The sequence below is a fragment of the Myotis daubentonii genome, chromosome 12, assembly GCF_963259705.1.
Source record: "Myotis daubentonii chromosome 12, mMyoDau2.1, whole genome shotgun sequence".
Taxonomy (NCBI): Eukaryota; Metazoa; Chordata; class Mammalia; order Chiroptera; family Vespertilionidae; genus Myotis; species Myotis daubentonii.
In genome coordinates, this window is record NC_081851.1 from 80,061,049 (window position 1) to 80,080,557 (window position 19,509).

At 63.0% G+C, this 19,509-nt stretch overlaps 1 protein-coding gene across 1 annotated transcript in view; it reads right to left on the bottom strand.

Annotated features, from left to right (window-relative positions):
• Positions 1-283: 283 nt before the first annotated feature.
• The window catches only part of TPO (thyroid peroxidase), a 48,214-nt gene continuing 28,988 nt past the window's right edge, over positions 284-19,509 (bottom strand). The window contains exons 8-23 of the mRNA XM_059660640.1: positions 18,496-18,737; positions 17,712-17,800; positions 15,864-15,948; positions 15,034-15,197; positions 14,180-14,312; positions 13,102-13,231; positions 12,538-12,720; positions 11,954-12,466; positions 10,256-10,508; positions 8,503-8,673; positions 6,038-6,275; positions 5,630-5,835; positions 4,650-4,820; positions 3,757-3,888; positions 2,593-2,692; positions 284-1,673 (exon numbers count right to left, since the gene is read on the bottom strand). Of these exons, the coding sequence (XP_059516623.1) occupies positions 1,610-1,673; positions 2,593-2,692; positions 3,757-3,888; positions 4,650-4,820; positions 5,630-5,835; positions 6,038-6,275; positions 8,503-8,673; positions 10,256-10,508; positions 11,954-12,466; positions 12,538-12,720; positions 13,102-13,231; positions 14,180-14,312; positions 15,034-15,197; positions 15,864-15,948; positions 17,712-17,799 (2,631 nt within the window). The 5' untranslated portion in view covers position 17,800; positions 18,496-18,737 and the 3' untranslated portion in view covers positions 284-1,609. The remainder of the gene's footprint in view (positions 1,674-2,592; positions 2,693-3,756; positions 3,889-4,649; positions 4,821-5,629; positions 5,836-6,037; positions 6,276-8,502; positions 8,674-10,255; positions 10,509-11,953; positions 12,467-12,537; positions 12,721-13,101; positions 13,232-14,179; positions 14,313-15,033; positions 15,198-15,863; positions 15,949-17,711; positions 17,801-18,495; positions 18,738-19,509) is intronic.

Sequence of the window (19,509 nt, forward strand, 5' to 3'; positions counted from 1 at the left end):
CCACGCCACTGCCTCTCAGTGCGCGCTGACACGAAAACGACCGTGTTTTCATTACCAAGTTGCCTTGGCGAACATTTCGCCCAGTCTGACGGCATTTTGTATTTGCTGCGGACAGACCGAGAACCCGAGACGTTGGTATTTTGCCCTAATTGGGGGCAGACTGTGTTACTTTCCACCCCGCTGTCTGCTCGGGAGCCACCCTGGCAGACGTACGACTCGGTAAATACTCCTGACCTCCGGCCTCGCTCTAAGCCGACCGAAATGGGCCAAGTCGCCTGAGGAGAATGCAGAACGTGCACAGTCATCTTTTTCTTTCTAAAGGGATGACGCTTTAATAATGCTCTTTTCTCCACCACAAGGTACAACCACGTGAAATGCGAACAGAAGTGAAAGCTCTCAGACGACTGTGGTGAGAAAAAGTTAATGATGCCATTTTTAATAAGACCTTTACTTTTGTTTTTCACAATTTGTGTTGCTGCGTCCACAGATCCAGACTGTTCTTTCTCCAAATTAAAAACAAATTCAAAACGATTTAAAGAATATTCCGTTAAAACAAAATTTGACCGTTAGGCCCTAGAGGCGTCTAAAAAAAGACAGACATAAACTCTATCGGCAGTTGTGTTAAAGCTAAATCATCCAGCAGCTTAAATGTTTCACGGACTGATCCTTGTTTTCCTTTCAATCTCAGTGTCGGACCCTGTGCATATGGTAACGGTATCCTCTCGTCACAGAGGACTCTCCTGGCGCTGACAGCCGTGAACCGGCCGGACCCGGAGGGGCTGGCGGCTGAGTGACAAGGTGGCGCCGTGTCTCCGGGAAGAGGCCGGTGGGGACAGGAGGGGACATGATGGGCAGGAGGTCAGGCCCTGGGTCAGGATGCCCCGGCCATGCCTGCGCTCCCCACATCGGCCACCAGGTGGCGCCGCCTGCCTGTGTCATGAAGGGAAGGCCAGTCTTGTCCCGGGACACCCAGCCTCGGTCCTCCCCCTGGACAGTGCATGCGTCCCGAATGGGTTTATGAGGACAGCAGCCCACGTGGACATTGGGCTCTGGGGGCAGTTTGTCCACTGAGCGGCCAGCGGCTGCCACAGGGTCGCCTGTGACTGTGTGGTCACCTCTCTTTGAACCTTAATTTGCTGTGGCGCCAATTCCCTCCACGCGGGCACCCGAGGATCCCTCCGCCAGCCAAGGGCGGCACGGTGACCACCAGGGTGACCTCCAGGGCTGCTCACGGAGCTGTTACCCCTGATGGCCACGCGTGGCCCAGTTACACGCTGAGGACTCCGAGCCACGACGCGTGGTTACTCCGGGACCCGTGGGCGGGAGGGGGGGTGGTGCTGGCTTCTTACTTGTTCGTTAGCACAGTGTCCGAGGCAGAAGTCCAGCCCCCAGGGACCCACACCACCCCGTGAGCAGAGGGCACGAGGCTGGCACCGACGGGTCCCTGGTCCTGAGGCCGGCACGGGGCTCAGTGGGAGTGACCCCGACACACGGAGCCGCCCTCCGCTCGCTGACGGGTGGTGAGGAGCCTGAGGGTCATCTCCCCGCCTTGGCTCCTCTGCAGACACCAGAGGGGAGGCTGGTGGCCGTGGCCGAGTCGTCCTCATCGTCACAGAGCAGCTTCCCAGGAACAGTCATCACAATGTGGGGACGCAGGCTCCGTCACCGAGGACCTGGGAGAAAGCGTTTCCAGGTGGGGCGGGTAGCAGCTGCTCCTGCAGACGGTGAGCGGCAGCCCCGCGCCCCGTGCTCCTCCAGGTGCGGCTCCCGGAGCAGCGCACCCTGTGGATCACTGTCGGCGCCTCGAGGGAACGTAGAGAATGAGGAGAGAAAACTGAGATAAAGAGATGAGGAAAGGCTGAGCGAATAAGGAGAAAAGCGAGAAATCCAAGAAAATGGAAAGAATGAAAACAAAAGGGAGAGAAGGGAGAAAATAAAGAGAATGAGGAGAGATGTGAGAAATCCAACAAAATACAAAGAATAAAGAGAGAAACGAGAGAGCCAAGAAAACTGAGTGAATGAGGAGAGAAGCAAGAGACGGGGGAATATTGAGAGACTGAGGAGAAGAGTTAGAGATCCAGGAAAATGGAGAGAATGGGGAGAACAGTGAGAGATCCACGAAAACTGGGAGAATGAGGAGAAAAGTGAGGGAATGGGGAGAGAAGCAAGAAATCCGAGAAAATTTAGAGAATGTGTAGAGAAGTGAGAAATGAGAGAAAATTGAGATAAAGAGGAGAAAAGTGAGACATGAGAAAAAATTGAGAGAATGAGGAGAGAAGCGAGAGATCCAAGAAAATAGAGAAAATTAGGAGAGAAGCGAGAGATGGAAGAAAATGGAGAACAGGAGGAGAAAAGCTAGAAATGCAAGAAAATTGAGAGAATGAGGAGAGAAGTGAGAGATGAGAATATTGAGAGAAGGAGGAGAGAAACTAGAGATCCAAGAAAATTGAGAGAGTGAGGAGAAGGGAGAGATGAGAGAAAATTGGGAGGTTCCTCGTGCGCAGAGGGGGCGCACGCGGCGGGGACTAGCAGCGTGGTCACCAGCCTCCATGGGGAGAACGTGGGCTCCTGGTCCCTGAAGACGGGACTTACCACCTGCAAATCACCGTCCAGGTGGCGGCTGCCAGGACGCAGACCAGCAGGGCGCCCAGCGCGATGGACACCAAGGACGCCTTCGGGAGCCTCCCGGAGTCTGGGTGAGAGCCCGCCGGTCAGCAAGCCCGTGGGTCCCAGGCAGTGGCAGCGTGCCTGACCCCGAGCCTGACCTGACCCCGACCCTGAGCCGGACCTGACCCTGACCCTGAGCCGACCTGAGCCAGACCTGAGCCTGAACCTGAGCCAGACCTGACCCCAACCCTGACCCTGACCCCGAGCCTGACCTGACCCCGAGCCTGACCTGACCCCGACCCTGAGCCGGACCTGACCCTGACCCTGAGCCGACCTGAGCCGGACCTGAGCCTGAACCTGAGCCAGACCTGACCCCAACCCTGACCCTGACCCCGAGCCTGACCTGACCCTGAGCCTGAGCCGGACCCTGACCCTGAGCCGGACCTGAGCCGGACCTGAGCCCGACCCTGAGCCGACCTGAGCCGGACCTGAGCCTGAACCTGAGCCAGACCTGACCCCAACCCTGACCCTGACCCCGAGCCTGACCTGACCCTGAGCCTGAGCTGGACCCTGACCCTGAGCCGGACCTGAGCCGGACCTGAACCTGACCTGACCCCGAGCCTGACCTGACCCTGACCCTGAGCCGACCTGAGCCGGACCTGAGCCGGACCCCGTCCCAAGTCTGCGCCCACTGTGCCTCTGCTGCTTTCCTTTCGCTCTCGCTCTGCCGCTGGCTGTGCACCGTGGTCTTTGCTGGACTTGGGGTTAAGCTCAGGCCTGCACGGAGGCCCCGCCCCTCTGCGGGAGGGTGGATAAATCTGTCTTTCCCATTAACAAGTATCTGCAGGTTGTTTTTCCTTCACAGGAGCCTCGTTACGAATCCCAGGTCTGTGCCTGCGGGCTGTGTGGTCCCGAGCAAGTCGCTCACCCTCTCTGTTCTGTACACGGATAACCCGCTGGGGGTGAGGCAGGCCCAGGGCAGCGCTGGGTCCCAGGTCAGTCTCGGCCTAAGTAGTCACTGGACGTGCCTGCTCCCTCCCAGCCCCGGAGAGCGTAGCCTCGTGGACAAGCAGGCCTCAGCTCCAGCACAGCCGGAGTTGTCAGCCCAGGTGTGTAACTCCCGGGCGGGGCCCCCAGGGGTGGGCTCACCTACACAGGTCCGCCCGTCGTCTCCCAGCACGTACGGCTCCGAGCACTCACACCGGAAGCCGCCCTGGGTGTTCCTGCACCGGGCGGGCGCCTGGCAGGGTGGCCCCCACTCGTCTTCACACTCATTAATGTCTGCACAGAGCACGGAGGTCAGGACCTGAGGGACCTGAGGACCCGGCCACAGCCCCCTCCCACCTCCCCGAGCCTGACCCCGAGCCTGACCTGACCCCAAGCCCGAGCCTGAGCCCACCGTGACTCATGTGGGTGGGCCCCTTTCCCAGGGAGCCCGCTGCCGCTCCGTCCCCTCCTGGAGGAGGATGGTCAGCCCGTGGGGGCCGGCGGTCCCTGACCCTGTCCTCGGTGTCCTGCCAACATGGAGCCAGGCCCGGGCACAGCGCCTGACTGTGGGCGGCACTAAGTCTGAACCACTGACGCCTCCCGTGTGCTAACTTCTGGTCCCGGAGGGTGAGCTGCGGGCGTAGCCGTCGCCGGGGGAGTGATAAATGGTGAGAGCCGGGGGGACGGCCAGCGGCCCCGGGGGGTGCGGGCCGTGAGCCTGCTGCCTCTGGTGGGCGCCTGCCCTCGGGTTCTTCCTGCGGAAACACTTGTTTCGATTCTAGAGAAACTGGCTCTGCAGCTCCTTTACCGCCCGCCCCCCAGGCTGCCGTCCGTCCCGCCTGCATCCCCCGCTGGCCCCGCGATGCGCCCACCTGGACGCCTCGTCTGGGAAAGGTGTGCCCGGGGACAGGTCGGCAGGAGCGGACCGTGACCTCCCGGCCACACGGGCGGGGACGCCTGTGCCCGGAGCGCCCCCGAGAACAAGGCTCATTTTTAAGCGTCTGAAAGGGCAGGTTTGGGGCAGAGCCACTGAAGGGCGCCTGTTGGCGACTGACCTTTGCACACGGGGGGCTGGTCGTCGCGGCCCTGGCGGGAGCAGGCGAGCTGCTGGGGCCCCTGCAGCCGGAACCCGCGCAGGCAGGAGAACACGAGCACACGCCGCCCTGGGGGCCCGCACAGCACGGAGTCCCCGTTTGCCACACGCTCCAGGGGGCCACACGCGTCCTCTGGGCCGGGGAGAGGCTGTCAGCTCTGTCACCTCGTCACTTCCCTGGGGCTGCTCCCAGGCCCCCCCCAGACCCTCCCAGTCCCCGCACGGTCCCCCCAGACCCTGCACGGCCCCCCAGGCCCCACACGGACCCCCAGGCTGCAGGTTCTCTTCCCTCAATGGGAAACCTGCCGCCTCTCCTGCTGTCTCTGCCTGGAGTCCCCACTTTCCTCCACCCTGTGCCCTTGGCTTTGTGTCTCTCCCTGTGGTCAGGGCACAGGCCCGGGTTGTGGGCTCCATCCCCAGTGGGGGGCGTGCAGGAGCAGCCGGTCCATGATTCTCTCTCATCATGGATGTTTCTGTCTCGCTCTCCCTCTCCCTCTCCCTTCCTCTCTGAAATCAATTATAACATTTTTTTAAATGTGTCATCCAGGCGACAGCTTCTCAACCAGGGGCCTTGGCTCCACGGGGAGGTCAGCATCCTGCACCCACTGCAGCCATCAGCGTGGGGGGCCCCCGGGGACCAGGCAGGTGGAGGCCAGGGTGGGTGGGGGGCGCGGGGCACCCTGTCCCCCGGAAACCAAGGCCGCGCCCGAGCTGTCACTCCTGTGAGGGCGGGAGCCATGACGGCGCCCCCTCCGCACTGACCCAGCCACACGGGCAGCACCCTCCTCCGGGGAGGGTCCCGGCCGGGGCGTCCTGCCCGCCAGAGGGGACGCCACGAGGACGCGGCCCAGCTCCCTGCTGCTTTCCGCCAACGTGCTGACCGGCAGCCGCTCCTGCGCTGGGGCCTGCGCCCTTAACCAAGGCGGCAGGGGGCTCAGTTACCTGGGGGGGCCTCCCTCCAGGCCTCCAGGCTCAGGCCGGGGACGCCCTCGCACGGCGTGAAGTCCTGGGGGAAGGTGGCCGCGCGGAAGGCGTCGGCGGGCACGCGGGAGAGGCCCGTGTTGTCACAGATGACCCGCGACAGGGAGTGCGTCCCCAGCTCCCGCCTCTGCGCCTCCGTGAACACCCCGGCGTGTTCCCACCAAAACCTGCATGGAGGGAGCAGACCGGGCCGCCCTGGTCAGGGCTCCGTCCGGGACACCACGGCTCTGAGCGAGAGGGAGTCCAGGTGTTTCTCCCCGGCGTCAGGGGGAGCCAGCCTGCCCGCCACACCCTGCCGAGCCGTGGCCCCCGCCCGGGCCTGGCCGCCTCCTGTGCGCCGGGCTGTGGGTGACCGGCCCCGACACCTACCGGTCGCCGTCCCTCAGGGCCTTCATCTGCCTCCCGATGAGGCAGGCGAACAGGGGCCCCGTCCGCGCGCCCGGCAGCGGGTCCTCAGCCAGGCCGCCCAGCCAGACGTCCACGTTGTCCGGGTGCTGGTACAGGCGCATGATCCGGTCGGCAATGCTGCCGTTGGCAATGACGCTGCCGAGGTCAGCCCGGGTGTGCAGCCTGGGCAGCCCGCAGAACTCCCGCCAGGCGTTGTACCCTGCACGGGCACAGGGCACGGGGCACGGGGTTGGCCTGGGGCCGGGGGCAGGGGCGGCCTGGGGCTGATGGTGTGGAGGGGACAGCTGAGGGGAGAGGGGCCCAGAGTGGACCCGAGGGAGGGTGCAGGGGGGACGCCCAGGGCCCCGCCTGAGAAGAGGGGCCGGGCACACCATGGCTGGGAGGTTGGGCCAGCGGGTCAGGCACAGCCCAGGCCGGGGGGCCAGGGGGACGGGGACCGGAGGCGTGGATCCTGACCTCCCTGTGACACTGTGTCGCGCAGGCCGGCCCTGGGAGGCCCGACGCAGACTCCGCGATGGGCCGGGGACACCCAGCCTCCCGGACACCCAGCCTCCCGGACACCAGCCTCCCGGACACCAGCCTCCCGGACACCAGCCTCCGAGACACCCAGCCTCCCAGACACCCAGCCTCCCGGACACCCAGCCTCCCGGACACCAGCCTCCCGGACACCCAGCCTCCCGGACACCCAGCCTCCCGGACACCAGCCTCCCGGACACCCAGCCTCCCGGACACCCAGCCTCCCGGACACCAGCCTCCCGGACACCAGCCTCCCGGACACCAGCCTCCGAGACACCCAGCCTCCCAGACACCCAGCCTCCCGGACACCCAGCCTCCCGGACACCAGCCTCCCGGACACCCAGCCTCCCGGACACCCAGCCTCCCGGACACCAGCCTCCCGGACACCCAGCCTCCCGGACACCCAGCCTCCCTGACACCCAGCCTCCCGGACACCAGCCTCCCGGACACCCAGCCTCCCGGACACCCAGCCTCCCTGACACCCAGCCTCCCAGACACCCAGCCTCCCGGACACCAGCCTCCTGGACACCCAGCCTCCCTGACACCCAGCCTCCCAGACACCCAGCCTCCCGGACACCCAGCCTCCCGGACACCCAGCCTCCCGGACACCCAGCCTCCCTGACACCCAGCCTCCCGGACACCCAGCCTCCCGGACACCAGCCTCCCGGACACCAGCCTCCCAGACACCCAGCCTCCCGGACACCCAGCCTCCCGGACACCAGCCTCCCGGACACCCAGCCTCCCAGACACCCAGCCTCCCGGACACCCAGCCTCCCGGACACCCAGCCTCCCGGACACCAGCCTCCCGGACACCCAGCCTCCCTGACACCAGCCTCCCAGACACCAGCCTCCCGGACACCCAGCCTCCCGGACACCAGCCTCCCGGACACCCAGCCTCCCGGACACCCAGCCTCCCGGACACCCAGCCTCCCGGACACCAGCCTCCCGGACACCCAGCCTCCCGGACACCAGCCTCCCAGACACCCAGCCTCCCGGACACCCAGCCTCCCGGACACCCAGCCTCCCGGACACCAGCCTCCCGGACACCCAGCCTCCCGGACACCAGCCTCCCGGACACCAGCCTCCCTGACCCCCTCCCCGCGCAGGGCTCTTCCCTCACAGGGCGCCAGGCCCACGGGGTCCCGTTGTCTAAGAGAGTGAGCGGCTCCACTGCAGACGGACTAGAGGGAAGGGGGAGGGGGGTGAGTGGGACGTGATCACCAAAGAACTTGTATGCAGATAGGCATCCCCCATGGACACTGACAACAGGGGTGAGGCCGGGGCGGGGAGCAGGGGTGCTAGAGGGTCAGTGGGGGAAAGGGGAACATGTTAATACTTTCAACAATAAAGCTTTTTAAAAAATAAAAATGAAAGATAAAGAGTGTGAATATTTAAAAACATAATAAAACAGGAAATATAGTACCAAGGGAAAAAATAAAAAATTAAAATAAATAAAAATAGCCCTAGCTAGTTTGGCTCAGTGGATAGAGCGGCAGCCTGCGGACTGAAGGGTCCCGGGTTCGATTCCTGGTCAGAGCCCATGCCCGGGTTGCGGGCTCGATCCCCAGTGGGGGGCGTGCAGGAGGCAGCCGATCAATGACTCTCTCTCATCATTGATGTTTCTGTCTCTCCCTCTCCCTTCCTCTCTGACATAGAAAATATATTTAAAACATAAAAATAAATAAAAATGAAAACAATAAAAGCATTTCAGTCCTATAGAGCAACAACACAACACAACAAGGAGAACAAGGAGACACTGCACACCGATCAGAACGGGGAAAAGCCCGCTTCTGGGAAGTGGGCAGCAGGTTTGCAGACAGTTACTCCAGACCCCACCCAGGGAGCAGGCCTCCCGTTCGCCCCCAGGCCCAGCCCGGCCGTGGGGGGGGGGGGGGGCGCGAGGCGCTCACCTGGCAGCCCGTGGTCCCGGCCCCGCTGCAGGTTCAGCGACGCCAGGTCGAAGGTCCCGGCGGGCGCCAGCACGGAGAGCCTCTCCGTCAGCTCCTCGCTCACCAGCTGGCCCTGCGCCTGCAGCTTGGCCGGCCTGGCCAGGAGGCCCCGCACCAGGGGGTCCACGCCTCCTGCAAGACACCCGAGGGCGACGTGTCTCCGGCCAGACCTGAACCACGCGCTTTCCTAACCAACGCCCTCGGGGGTCCCCGACTCAGCCCCCGAAGCTTTCCAGTTCTCTCCGACGCCGGCTGTGGGTGCCTGGCCCTGCCTGGACCCCGAGCCTGCGGGGACTGATCGGGTGCGGGGTGGTCGGGACTTAGGTCCGAGGGGACCCAGATGTGAGCCCCTCAGATGCTCGAGTGTTTTGTTGTTAATCCTCACCCGCGGCTCCTTTTTCCACTGATTTTTAGAGAGTGGGTGGGAGGAAGGAGGAGGAGAGAAAGAGAGACACATAGATTGTTTGCCTCCCCGTGTGCCCTGACCAGAGCCAGGGATCGAGCCCGCAACCGAGGGACGTGCCTTTGATCAGGAATCGAACCCCGGGAACCCTCGGTCCATGGGCTCTAACCACTGAGCAAACCAGGCCAGGGCAGATGCTCAAGTTTTTTGCTTTATTTTTCTGCAGCAAAAACATTACAGTCAAGGGAAGCATTTGCTGAATTTTAGCATCAGTAACAGCAGTGGGGACTTGGCTTGGCTGAGGGCGCCCTGAGGAGTGTGGGGGCGGGCAGCCCTTCACCTCCAAAGTGCCAGCCATCCCCGGGGACCCTGTGGGGACCGGTCAGATCCCTGGTAGCCTGGCTGCACCCTGGCCTCTCCCACACGCTGTGCCGACCGTTTCCGTGGCGACTGAGCGGGTACAGTGGCCTCCTCATCCTCCTCCCCACAGCCACTCAGAGCCAAGAGCCTTCGGAGCCGGAGAGAAGCTTCCGGACACACAGACAGAGAGAGAACGGGGCGGGAAGAAAGGAGGGACCGGGGAGTGTGTAGAACCCAGAAACTGAAGCGGTTTCTAAACTATTCCCTTCCACACGTGACCCCACCGTGACCTTCTGAAACCACGTAGCACTGAGCGTGGCCTCCGGACCGTGTTTACGGAAAAGGGCCTCGTTTATCAGGTGGGATATAAAGTCCGATTTCCTTCAGTGTCATTGAAACCACGGGGGGCGGGGGGAGGCAGCGGGCCTGGGACGCTTTCCCCCGGGAGTGCTGAGCTGCAAGGCCTGACACAGGTGTCTGAGGCACAGTTAAGCCTTTAAAATCTCCCAGCAGCCCGGCCGGTGTGGCTCAGTGGTGAGCATCGACCTGTGAACCAGGAGGTCCGGGTCGGATTGGTCAGGGCACAGGCCCGGGTTGTGGGCTCGATCCCCAGCAGGAGGCAGCCAATCAGTGATTCTCTCTCATCACTGATGTTTCTCTCTCTCCCTCTCCCTTCCTCTCTGAAATCAATAAAAAGATGTTTAAAATTAAATAGAAAAATAAAAGCTCTGAGCACACGTGCTCTCTCCGTAAACACCGATGGCTGGCAAGATCTACCCAACGGCCCTGTGAACGGTGGGGCACGCCGGCACTGGGGGCTGCGGTGCGTTCTGTCTCTGAGAGAGAGGGAGGGGGGAGGGAGAGAGGAGGGGGGGAGGGAGGGAGGGAGAGGGAGAGGAAGGGAGAGGGAGGGAGAGGGGAGGGAAAGGGAGGGAGGGAGGGGGCTCGCACCTTCGTCAAGGACCCTCCAGGGGCTGAAGAAGGCGTCGCGCAGCAGCAGGGGGGGCAGGAGCTCCTGGAAGTTGGCGTCCAGCCGCCGCACCCGCGGGCTGACCGTGGCGTGGCCGAAGCGGAAGGCGGCCGTGGTGAACACGTTGGACACCGTGGGGTCCACGGCGGAGTCGTAGCCCTCGTAGGGGCCCACGTGCTGCCCGAAAGCCTGGGGGCCCAGGATTTTGGGGACGTAATCCCGCAAGGTGATGATCTGTGGGAAAGGAGATATGGGAGTCTCTGAGGGGGGATGGGAGAGGAGGAGGGGAAGCGGGAGGGGGCGGGGGGGGCAGCAGGGCTGGCCCGTCTCAGGGAAGGAGGGTCTCCCTGCCCAGCCGGGCTCAGAGGTGTCCGGGGAGGGACCACGCCGCTCAGGTATGCACACAGGCGAGCAGGTGCAGCACCGACCGTCCGACAGCCTCGGAGCTCCCGCATCGATGGCCTGGGCGGATGTCCGAGCCGCCCACTCCCTCCGGGGCAGGACAGGACAGGAGACGCCAGGCCACCTTGGGCCTCAGCACTGACTGGCCGGGAGGTCTGCTGCCCACGGGCTCCTCACCCACGTGGCAGACTTCCGTCCAAACCGCCTTCTCCCCTCGCGCCCACTCCCCTGCGGGCGCGGCGAGAGCTCCTGCACCCACAGCGAACATCCAATCCTCAGGGACCTGGCACGGGGGCTCAGGACGCAGACCAGCCGGTGACCCCAGGAGGTCGGCAGCCCCCCCCCCCGGCTGCTTCCTTAGCTGCAAAAGCCTCTTCCACAGAGTTTTTAAAAATTGATTTAAAAAATTGTTTTTATTGATTTCAAAGAGGAAGAACGAGGGAGAGAGAGCTCCCACCTGCTATTCCAGCACCTGTGCCATTCACCACATGTGCACACGTGTACACCCACCACACACACAGAGACACACACACACACACATGCGCCACACTCACATTCACACACTACATACCACCTACACGCATGCATACCCACATGTACACACATACACTCACCACGTGTATACATACCATACACACACACCACACGTATGCACAGCCACATCCCCATTCACACTCACAACATAACACACACACATATACATACTCGTACCACATACACACCACACGCACACACACCACACCACGACCCACTGGCAGGAGGAAAGTCTGGAAAGTCTTAAATCACAGGCGGTGGAAGGCGGGAAGAACAGACAATTGCACACGGAACACAACAGCAATCCTCTGATTCCACCTCAACCACCGTGAGCGAGGAAAGGACTAAGATCCTATTCCACTTGTGACTCACAGCCTCACACACACTGTCTTTCTCTAGCTTCTCCGTTGATTCAAAGCATAAGCTCCCAAAGGCCCTGGTGCCCAGGTGGCTCGGGGTTGCCAGGACTCACTGAGTTAAACCCGAAAGCTCTGGGCGCCAGGCACCAGCGGGCGGACTGAACCTGCTCCTGCCGGACTCCTGGTCACATGTCAGCCCCCCCCCCCCAGGGGATGAGCGTGCAGACCGGGCAGCCAGCCCTCAGGAAGCTGCGGGGTAACCTGGTGTGGGGCGCCCACGCGGCCTTGCGCACCCGCCCAGGGGCACCCACGCAGCTTGCCCCCCCCCCAGGGTGCCCGCGTGACTTCGCGCACCCGCCCGGGCTCCGGAGGGCGCTGGCGCACCTGGTGCAGGGCGCCCACCACCTTGCGCGCCTCCTGGTAGGCGGTGTCTGCGCTCCAGTGCGGGTTGAGGGCCTTGAGCGCGGCCGCCAGGCGGTTGTGCTCTCGCAGCCACAGCGTGTGCAGGGCCGTCAGGGCGGGGACCTCGCTGGCCCGGCTGTCCCCCGCCAGGAAGCAGGGCGCGCGGCCCGGGGCGCCGGGCTCGGGGGCACAGGCCCGGGGCGCGCGGGGCGAGACGAAGGGCAGGTGGGCGCGGCCATGGTCGCTGTGGCGCTGGTTGACCCGCAGCAGCCCCTCCGCGCTGGTCCGGTTCCGCAGCTGCTGCTCGGCGGCCGGGGAGCTGCCGTACACGGTGGACGCGTCCAGGAAGGAGGTCAGCCCGTTCACCTGCTGCCGCGGGTTCCCCGGGGACGGGCTGCCCACCAGGGCGCCCCAGGCCCCGCTGCCGCAGGCCGCCGTCGAGCGGTAGAAGGGCAGGCAGGAGGCGCCGGTGGCCTGGGCGGCGGAGGCGGGGAGCTGTGGGAGACGGGGAGGCGCGGTCACCTGGGGTCCCAGCGCCCCTGCAGGACCCTGGGAACACCGGGTACCTGGATGGGGAAGCAGGGGCCCCGGTTCTCGCAGGCCCGCGGGCAGGCGCTGGGGCTCTGCGGCGTGAAGGCGATGTCGTGGGCGATGTACTGCCCCCAGGCCACCAGCATGTCCGAGTACTGGCCGTCCTCCCGCACCGCCTCGTTGGCAACGTGGAGGACCTGCCGTGTCACCTCCCGGACCTGGAGAGAAAGGGGTCCGTGGGTCAGGCCGGACTGGCAGGGGTCTGTCTGTCGGGGGGGGGGGGGGGAGGGGGACTCACTGGCTGGGATGAGCCAGCACCTGACTACCACGCGTCTGACGTCTGAACAGGCCTGGCTTCCCCTGTGACAAAGGCCTTAGGACCCCCTCCCCCCCAGGAGGCAGGCGGGCCTTTAACCTGCGGTCCCCTCCCTACCGGGTGACGTCAGTTCCTCTGCCACAAGGGGCCCCACCCGCAGGAGAGCGGGGGAGGGGGAGGGGACCCCACAGACACCTGCACACAGCCCGCCACCTCCCCCCAGGCTCAGGGACAGGTGGTGGAGCCTAACCCTAATGCAGGTCACGCAGTGTCGGGCACTGACCGGGGGCAGGGGAACCCCGTTGTATAAGAAGTGGGGGTTCCAGCCTCGGGGCTCGCTGATGCCATCTTCGTAAGCAGGCGGCAGCCACCGGGCCAGGGCTGTGTTGGAGGCGCCCCATCGGGGATGGTCTCTATGGAGACAACGGTGCCCAGGTGAGTGGGGAGGGGCGGGAGGAGGAGGGAGGAGGCAGCAGGTCCACCTACAAGAAACCATCCTCAAGGGAGGCCCCCGGGCAGGCTCGCCCGGGCCCTGGCTCAATGCCACCTCCAGCCAGACTCACACCACGGCCTCCAGCCGGCCTCACACCAGGGGGGCCACCGAGTGAACGGGCTCCTGGGGGCGCATGGACCTGGATCCTCTCACGTTCCAGGTTCCAGGTGTGCCCTTCCCTCAGCCCAGGACACACCTTCCCACTGCCCTTCCGGCTCAGGTGCCCCTCACACTGCGGCCGCACGGGCGGGGTCAGGGCCCTCCCTGCAGGACAGAGACTTGGGGGGCTCCCACAAAGATGCAGTTTGGAAAGTTGCTGGTGTCTCGTCCCCCGGGCGCCCACCCGCCCGGGGCTGCGCCTGCTCCTGCCTCACACGTGCAGGCTCAGTGCGAAGAGGCTGCGAGAAGAGGTCGGGGAACTGCTGAACCCCCTCAGCTCAGAAGCGAGGTGGCGGTCGGGACCTTTGCTCTCTGCCTCTCAGCACCCATTTGAGTCCCGGCCTCTCCCAGGCAGGGCCTGTCTGTGTGCCTGTCGCAGGGAGGAACCTCGCGTCCTCCTGCTGGTCCCGTCTGGGCCCCGATCCGCGAGTGGGGCCTGCCCGCAGCACGAGGCTGAGGCCCGCTCCCCGCCTATCACGCACCCTGCTTGTTCCTCCGCGTTCCTGGTCACCCTGTGTGACCCTTTCCCCACCCCCACCCTGGGGTGTGGGGTCCCAGAGGCCCTGCCATGTGGACACAGGACCATGTGGAAGGCAGCGCCGGCCAGACGGGCGTTCAGACGACGTGTAAAGATGGGTGAGGGGCCAGGACAGAGGCCGGGAGGGAGTCAGGTTCCAATCCGACCTGCAGGTCAGGGGTGACGAGCTACCTGTTGTTGCAGGCTCCCGTGATGAGCCGGTACTTGTCGGCCAGGCAGGTGTCCGGACACTGCGGGGGCAGCGTGTGGGGCAGGCACCCCGACACGTTGGCCATGGTGCTCAGCAGCTCCCCCGACAGAGCATCTGGGGAACACATCAGCGTAAACCCTCTGTGAGGCCACGCCCCCTGGCCCAGCACCTGCCGTGGGCTCCGGGGTCTGGGTCCCACATAATAATCCTCCCGCTCAACCCCCAAGAGCATCCCCACTGCTCAGAAGACGGGCTTTTAAATTGTATTTTCTTCTGATCTTTCGGAAAAGCAGGTCTCAAGAGCTCTGAGCCCGGGGAAGGCCAGTTCTTGGGGTGACCATGACCTCGCTGGGCATGTCTTCGGTGGCACACGGCACAGCTGAGGCCTGTGTCCAGCCATGTGATGCTTCAGTGGACGGCGACCACCTGGTATCTACCCTCCCCGCCTAAACCCTGCCGGGCCAAGTCCTCTGACGAGATGGGTGTGTCCGCCCACAAAACCTTCCTGCTCCTTCCTGCTGATGCTGGTGAATGTTCCAGGTCAGGACCCCAGAAAACAGGCTCTTTCGTTTTTGTGGGTTTTTCTTTTGCCAATTCTATTGCTGTTTGTTCACAAATTAATTTCGAGCTGGTTCTCCAAATCCAATTTGAATAGGAGAGAAACAGTTCATCCTCAGACGAACAAAAACAGAAGATCATGTTTTACCAACTGCTGGGTTAGTCCTGCGTGTGAGTAGGAGTCATGCCTTCCTGGGGCCCCGCCCGGCCCCTGAAGAAGGGGTACTCCTGGCGGGCACTCCCGGGGGGACCGGGACCCCTCCGAGCGCTCGCTCACCTGTTGGAGGCTGTGACTGCCTCAGGTTCACCCTTCTGCTCGTTGCCCACACGGACGTCTCCATGAGCTCTGCCGCTCGGGAAAAAGCTCGGCTTGTTGGTTCAGGGAGTTTGGGAAAAGACAGGAGCCGAGATGGAGAAATGATGTCTCTTTTCTTGAGGTTTCTACAGCACAAAGGGGAGATATAAAATCTACTGCTTCTTGCCCAGCTGGTGTTCCCAGGAGCAGCGATCTATGAAGGGGAGGTCACGGTTCCATTCCTGGTTGGGGCACATGCCCAGGCTGTGGCTCGATCCCAGTGTAGAGGCAGCCGATCCATGATTCTCTCTCATCACTGATGTTTCTATCGCTCTCTCCCTCGCCCTTCCTCTCTGAACAAATTTTTAAAAAAGAGAGAGAACATGGGCAGATTTAGTCCCACAGCCCTGGTGAACTTCGGCTCTATCCCAGCAGCCGTAGCCCTGTCTCCACAGCTGGTGCCTAATTCTTGGGAGAGAAACCGCCCACCCGTCAGGACCTCCACTCCCCCCTCCCCCGCCCCCAGGCCGGGATCGGTCATCTCACTCCCCCCCTCCCCCACCCCCCTGCCAGGATCGGTCGGGGCGATGGCTGTGCTTGGCTCTGTTTTGCTAGAGAAAGACTGGGAGACTGAATAGTGCTTCCTCCGGCTGCCTCCACAGACGGTGGTAAGTGCATTAGTCCACGTGAGCTCCGGTTCTGAATTTGCAAAACGGAGACTCTGGGCCAGTTTGGAGGTGGTTGTGAGATGAAACAGGTGAAGGTGTCACAGGACCAGGCACGGCCGGTCCCCTTCGTGGGCGCGGACGTACCTCTCCCTCGTGCTGTGGGTGGCCGCGTCCTCCAGGCGCCGGCTCTCCTCCAAAATGCTGAGCGCGTGCGAGTCCTTGGACTTCCCTGTGGAACCAGTGCCACCCTCAGCGCAGCACGAACGGCCAGCACCGCGTCCTGTCAGCCTCTCCGTGGTGCAGCTTGGGCCCCTGCCCGTCTTCCCACCTTAACCTGTGGCAGCGCGTCGCGGGCAGAGCGCCGGTGCCCGGGCACCAGGACGGGGCCCACTGCTCTGGCCTCAGGTGGGTGCGGTGGGTGTGCCTTTTTCTCACTGGCCCCGGCCGCCACGATTCTCTACAGCCTTTTCTGAATATTTTTGTTACCTGAACCAGCAATATAGAAAACTCATGGTAATATTTGCCTCTTTTAACTTGTGCTTTTTTTTTTTTTAAATCCTCATCAGAGGATATTTTTCAATTGGTTTTTAGAGAGAGTGGAAGAGAGAGGGAAAGAAAGAAATATGAATGTGAGAGAAACACATCGATTCGGTGCCTCCTGCACGAGCTCCCACCAGGGCCCTGGCTGGGAGGAGTCTGCAATCAAGGCCTGTGCCCTTGACCAGAATCGAACCCGGGACCCCGCGGTCCACAGGCCGATGCTCTATCCACTGAGCCAAACTGGCCAAGGCTTAGCCTATGCTTTTAACTAAAGGTAAACCACTCCAATGTGCCCGCGGTTTCCAGTGAAAAGACGCCCACTTTGTTTTATCTTTCAGTCCTTGGGATGGCCAGGAAGCGCCATGGTCTGTGTTTGTCGTCCAAATTCACGGCTGACCTTCCGTTTGAGGGCGGCAGGAGGTGGGGCCTCACGAACAGGGTCCAGGCCCTGACAGCAGAGACCCCGGGGCCTCCACTGTGACCCCAGATCCACGGCGCCTGGACTGGACTTCAGCCTCCAGAGCTGCGAGAAATGAGCATCTGTTGGTTGGGAGTCCGGTGCACACGGCCCACAATGTGGCAAATCCATTTCCAGGTTAAAATGCGAGGCTCCAAGTAAAGGATACGAAGTCCAAGGAACTGGAATGAATTTGTCAACTTTTTCCTTTTTAAACAAAGGCTGCTTCCTGCTTCTTCCCTCTGCAGGCCACGCCTCTCCCTGCTGGCCACGCCTCTCCTCTGCAGGCCACGCCTCCCCTCTGTAGGCCACGCCTCCCCTCTTCAGGCCACGTCTCCCGTCTGCAGGCCACGCCTCCCCTCTTCAGGCCACGCCTCCTCTCTGCAGGCCACGCCTCCCCTCTGCAGGCCACGCCTCTCCTCTGCAGGCCACGCCTCTCCCTGTTGGCCACGCCTCTCCCTGCAGGTCATGCCTCCCCTTTTCAGGCCACACCTCCCCTCTGCAGGCCACGCCTCTCCCTGCTGGCCACGCCTCTCCTCTGCAGGCCACGCCTCCCCTCTGCAGGCCACGCCTCTCGCTGCTGGCCACGCCTCTGCTTCCTGCTGTCCATCACCTGCATCTTATTTTCTTTCATCCGCAGGACTTTCTGCTTTCCTACCAGGTCTGGTGATGCAACACCCTGATTCCCGGAGGGCACCACATAAGTCACTTAACGGAGGGGACTTTCCGGCAAAGGAGCAAGCAGGTGCTCCCAAGCGCTCTCCTGCTCCAAGTACCTGAGCAGGTACATGGCCGTCTGCCGAGCACGCCTGGGAAAATCGGTTCTTTTCCAGAAGGAGCTGTGCTAATTCTGTGAAACTCATGAATGGCTCTTCTTTTTCTGGGAAGGGAGAGAACCGCGGGCCTCCCACCTGCCTCTGAGCCCCAGCGCCCTCTGCTCTGGAATCGAGGGCGGGCCTTTGCCGGTCCTCAGACCCCACCCGTCTGTCACTTACCCCCGAGGGCCTGGCCCTTCCGGACCGGGAAGAACAGGAGGCTGCAGGCCACGGCCAGCGTGACGCCCAGGGCGGCCGGCGCGCCCATTCTACAACCAAATGAAGAGACGCACGCTCAGGGCTGGGTCCCCAGGGCCTGCCTTTTGGGGCAACTTGTAGGCAGGCCCTCTGTCGCTGACCCTTCCTGTCCCCACACGGCGGCAGGTTCCCAGAGGCTGGCGTGGGCAGCGGAGGACCCGAGTCCCGCCCTGAGCGGGAGGGCCGCCCCCCCGCAGGCTGAGCCGCCGCAGGGTCCTCGTGACCCGAGAAGGAACCTGGCCGATGGCAGCTGCAGTCAGCGAGCAGCTCAGCGACACGGGCCCTTGTTTCATGCTGACGTCCAATCGTGCGAAGTTACCGGGAGGAAATCCGGGAATAAAATAACTCTGCTTCCCGTAACACCTCTATGTACAAAAAACGACTATAGGACCTCAGCCATGATAAACCCTAAAGGCACAGGGATTTCGCAGCTTTCTCTCTCCTGCTCCTGAAATGATCTCAGAATCACAAAGCAGACCCACACCCATCGTTTCTGTGCCCCACACCGCATCTCCCTCATCCGGGCTTCCTGGATGGGATGCGTCTGGTCTGGAGTTAACTGACCGGCACCGAGCAGAGGTCGGAGGTCATGGAGACCTCCCCAGAGTCGCCCTATGGCCCACATCACAGCCCCCCTGGGCTCCCGCACACGTTCCCATGGTGCATTTCTCCCAGCAAATGGAAGCAGCACGTCTTACAGGCTGACCTTCTCTCCTCTTCTGAGCCCGGAGGTGAGCGTGAGGACCGGAGCTCCCGTGGCCGCAGCTGGTCTGAGCCACGAACCTCAGCCGCGTCTGCTCCGGGGCCTGGCTGCTCCCCTATAAGCTGGCTCTGCGCTCCGGCGCCCGCTCAAGTGGCCGCGCTGAGTGGCCCGTCCCTGGGCGACCAGAGTCCGGCCGGTGTCCGTGCCAGGCGTCTATGGGCCGAAAGGCGGAGCCTCTGGCCACGCTCCAGGAGAAAGGAAAAGAAGACACGCTGAGGAAGAAAGCAGCTGAGCCGACCACACACCTGGCCTTCCTGCCTCGCTTTCCTGAGCTGCCGCTAACGGACACGAGGGCTCGGCCAGCTGACGGGGCTGCCCCGGGACCCGCAAAGCTGGCTGTTCCCTACTCAGTGTCCCAGCCTCGTCCCCTCTCCCTGGGGTGACGTGTGCCGGGAAGGCTGTCTGCCCCATTCCCATCTCATCTCAGGTTTCCTGGGAAAGCGCTTCCACCTCCTCTCGTCCCCTCTCTTGTCAGGAGTCAGTGGAGCATAAGGAGGCTGCCTCCCAGAGGGAGAGGTGAGGTGAAATTCTACAACAGGTCACAGAGGCCCCCAATCTCAACCACAGGCTGGGCAGCCCCCCAATCTCAGCCACAGGCTGGGCAGTCCCCCAATCTCAGCCACAGGCTGGGCAGCCCCAATCTCGGACCACAGGCTGGGCAGTCCCCCAATCTCGGACCACAGGCTGGGCAGCCCCCCAATCTCAGCCACAGGCTGGGCAGTCCCCCAATCTCAGCCACAGGCTGGGCAGCCCCAATCTCAGCCACAGGCTGGGCAGCCCCAATCTCGGACCACACGGTGGGCAGTCCCCCAATCTCAGCCACAGACTGGGCAGCTCCAATCTCAGCCACAGGCTGGGCAGTCCCCCAATCTCGGACCACAGGCTGGGCAGCCCCCCAATCTCAGCCACAGGCTGGGCAGTCCCCCAATCTCAGCCACAGGCTGGGCAGCCCCCCAA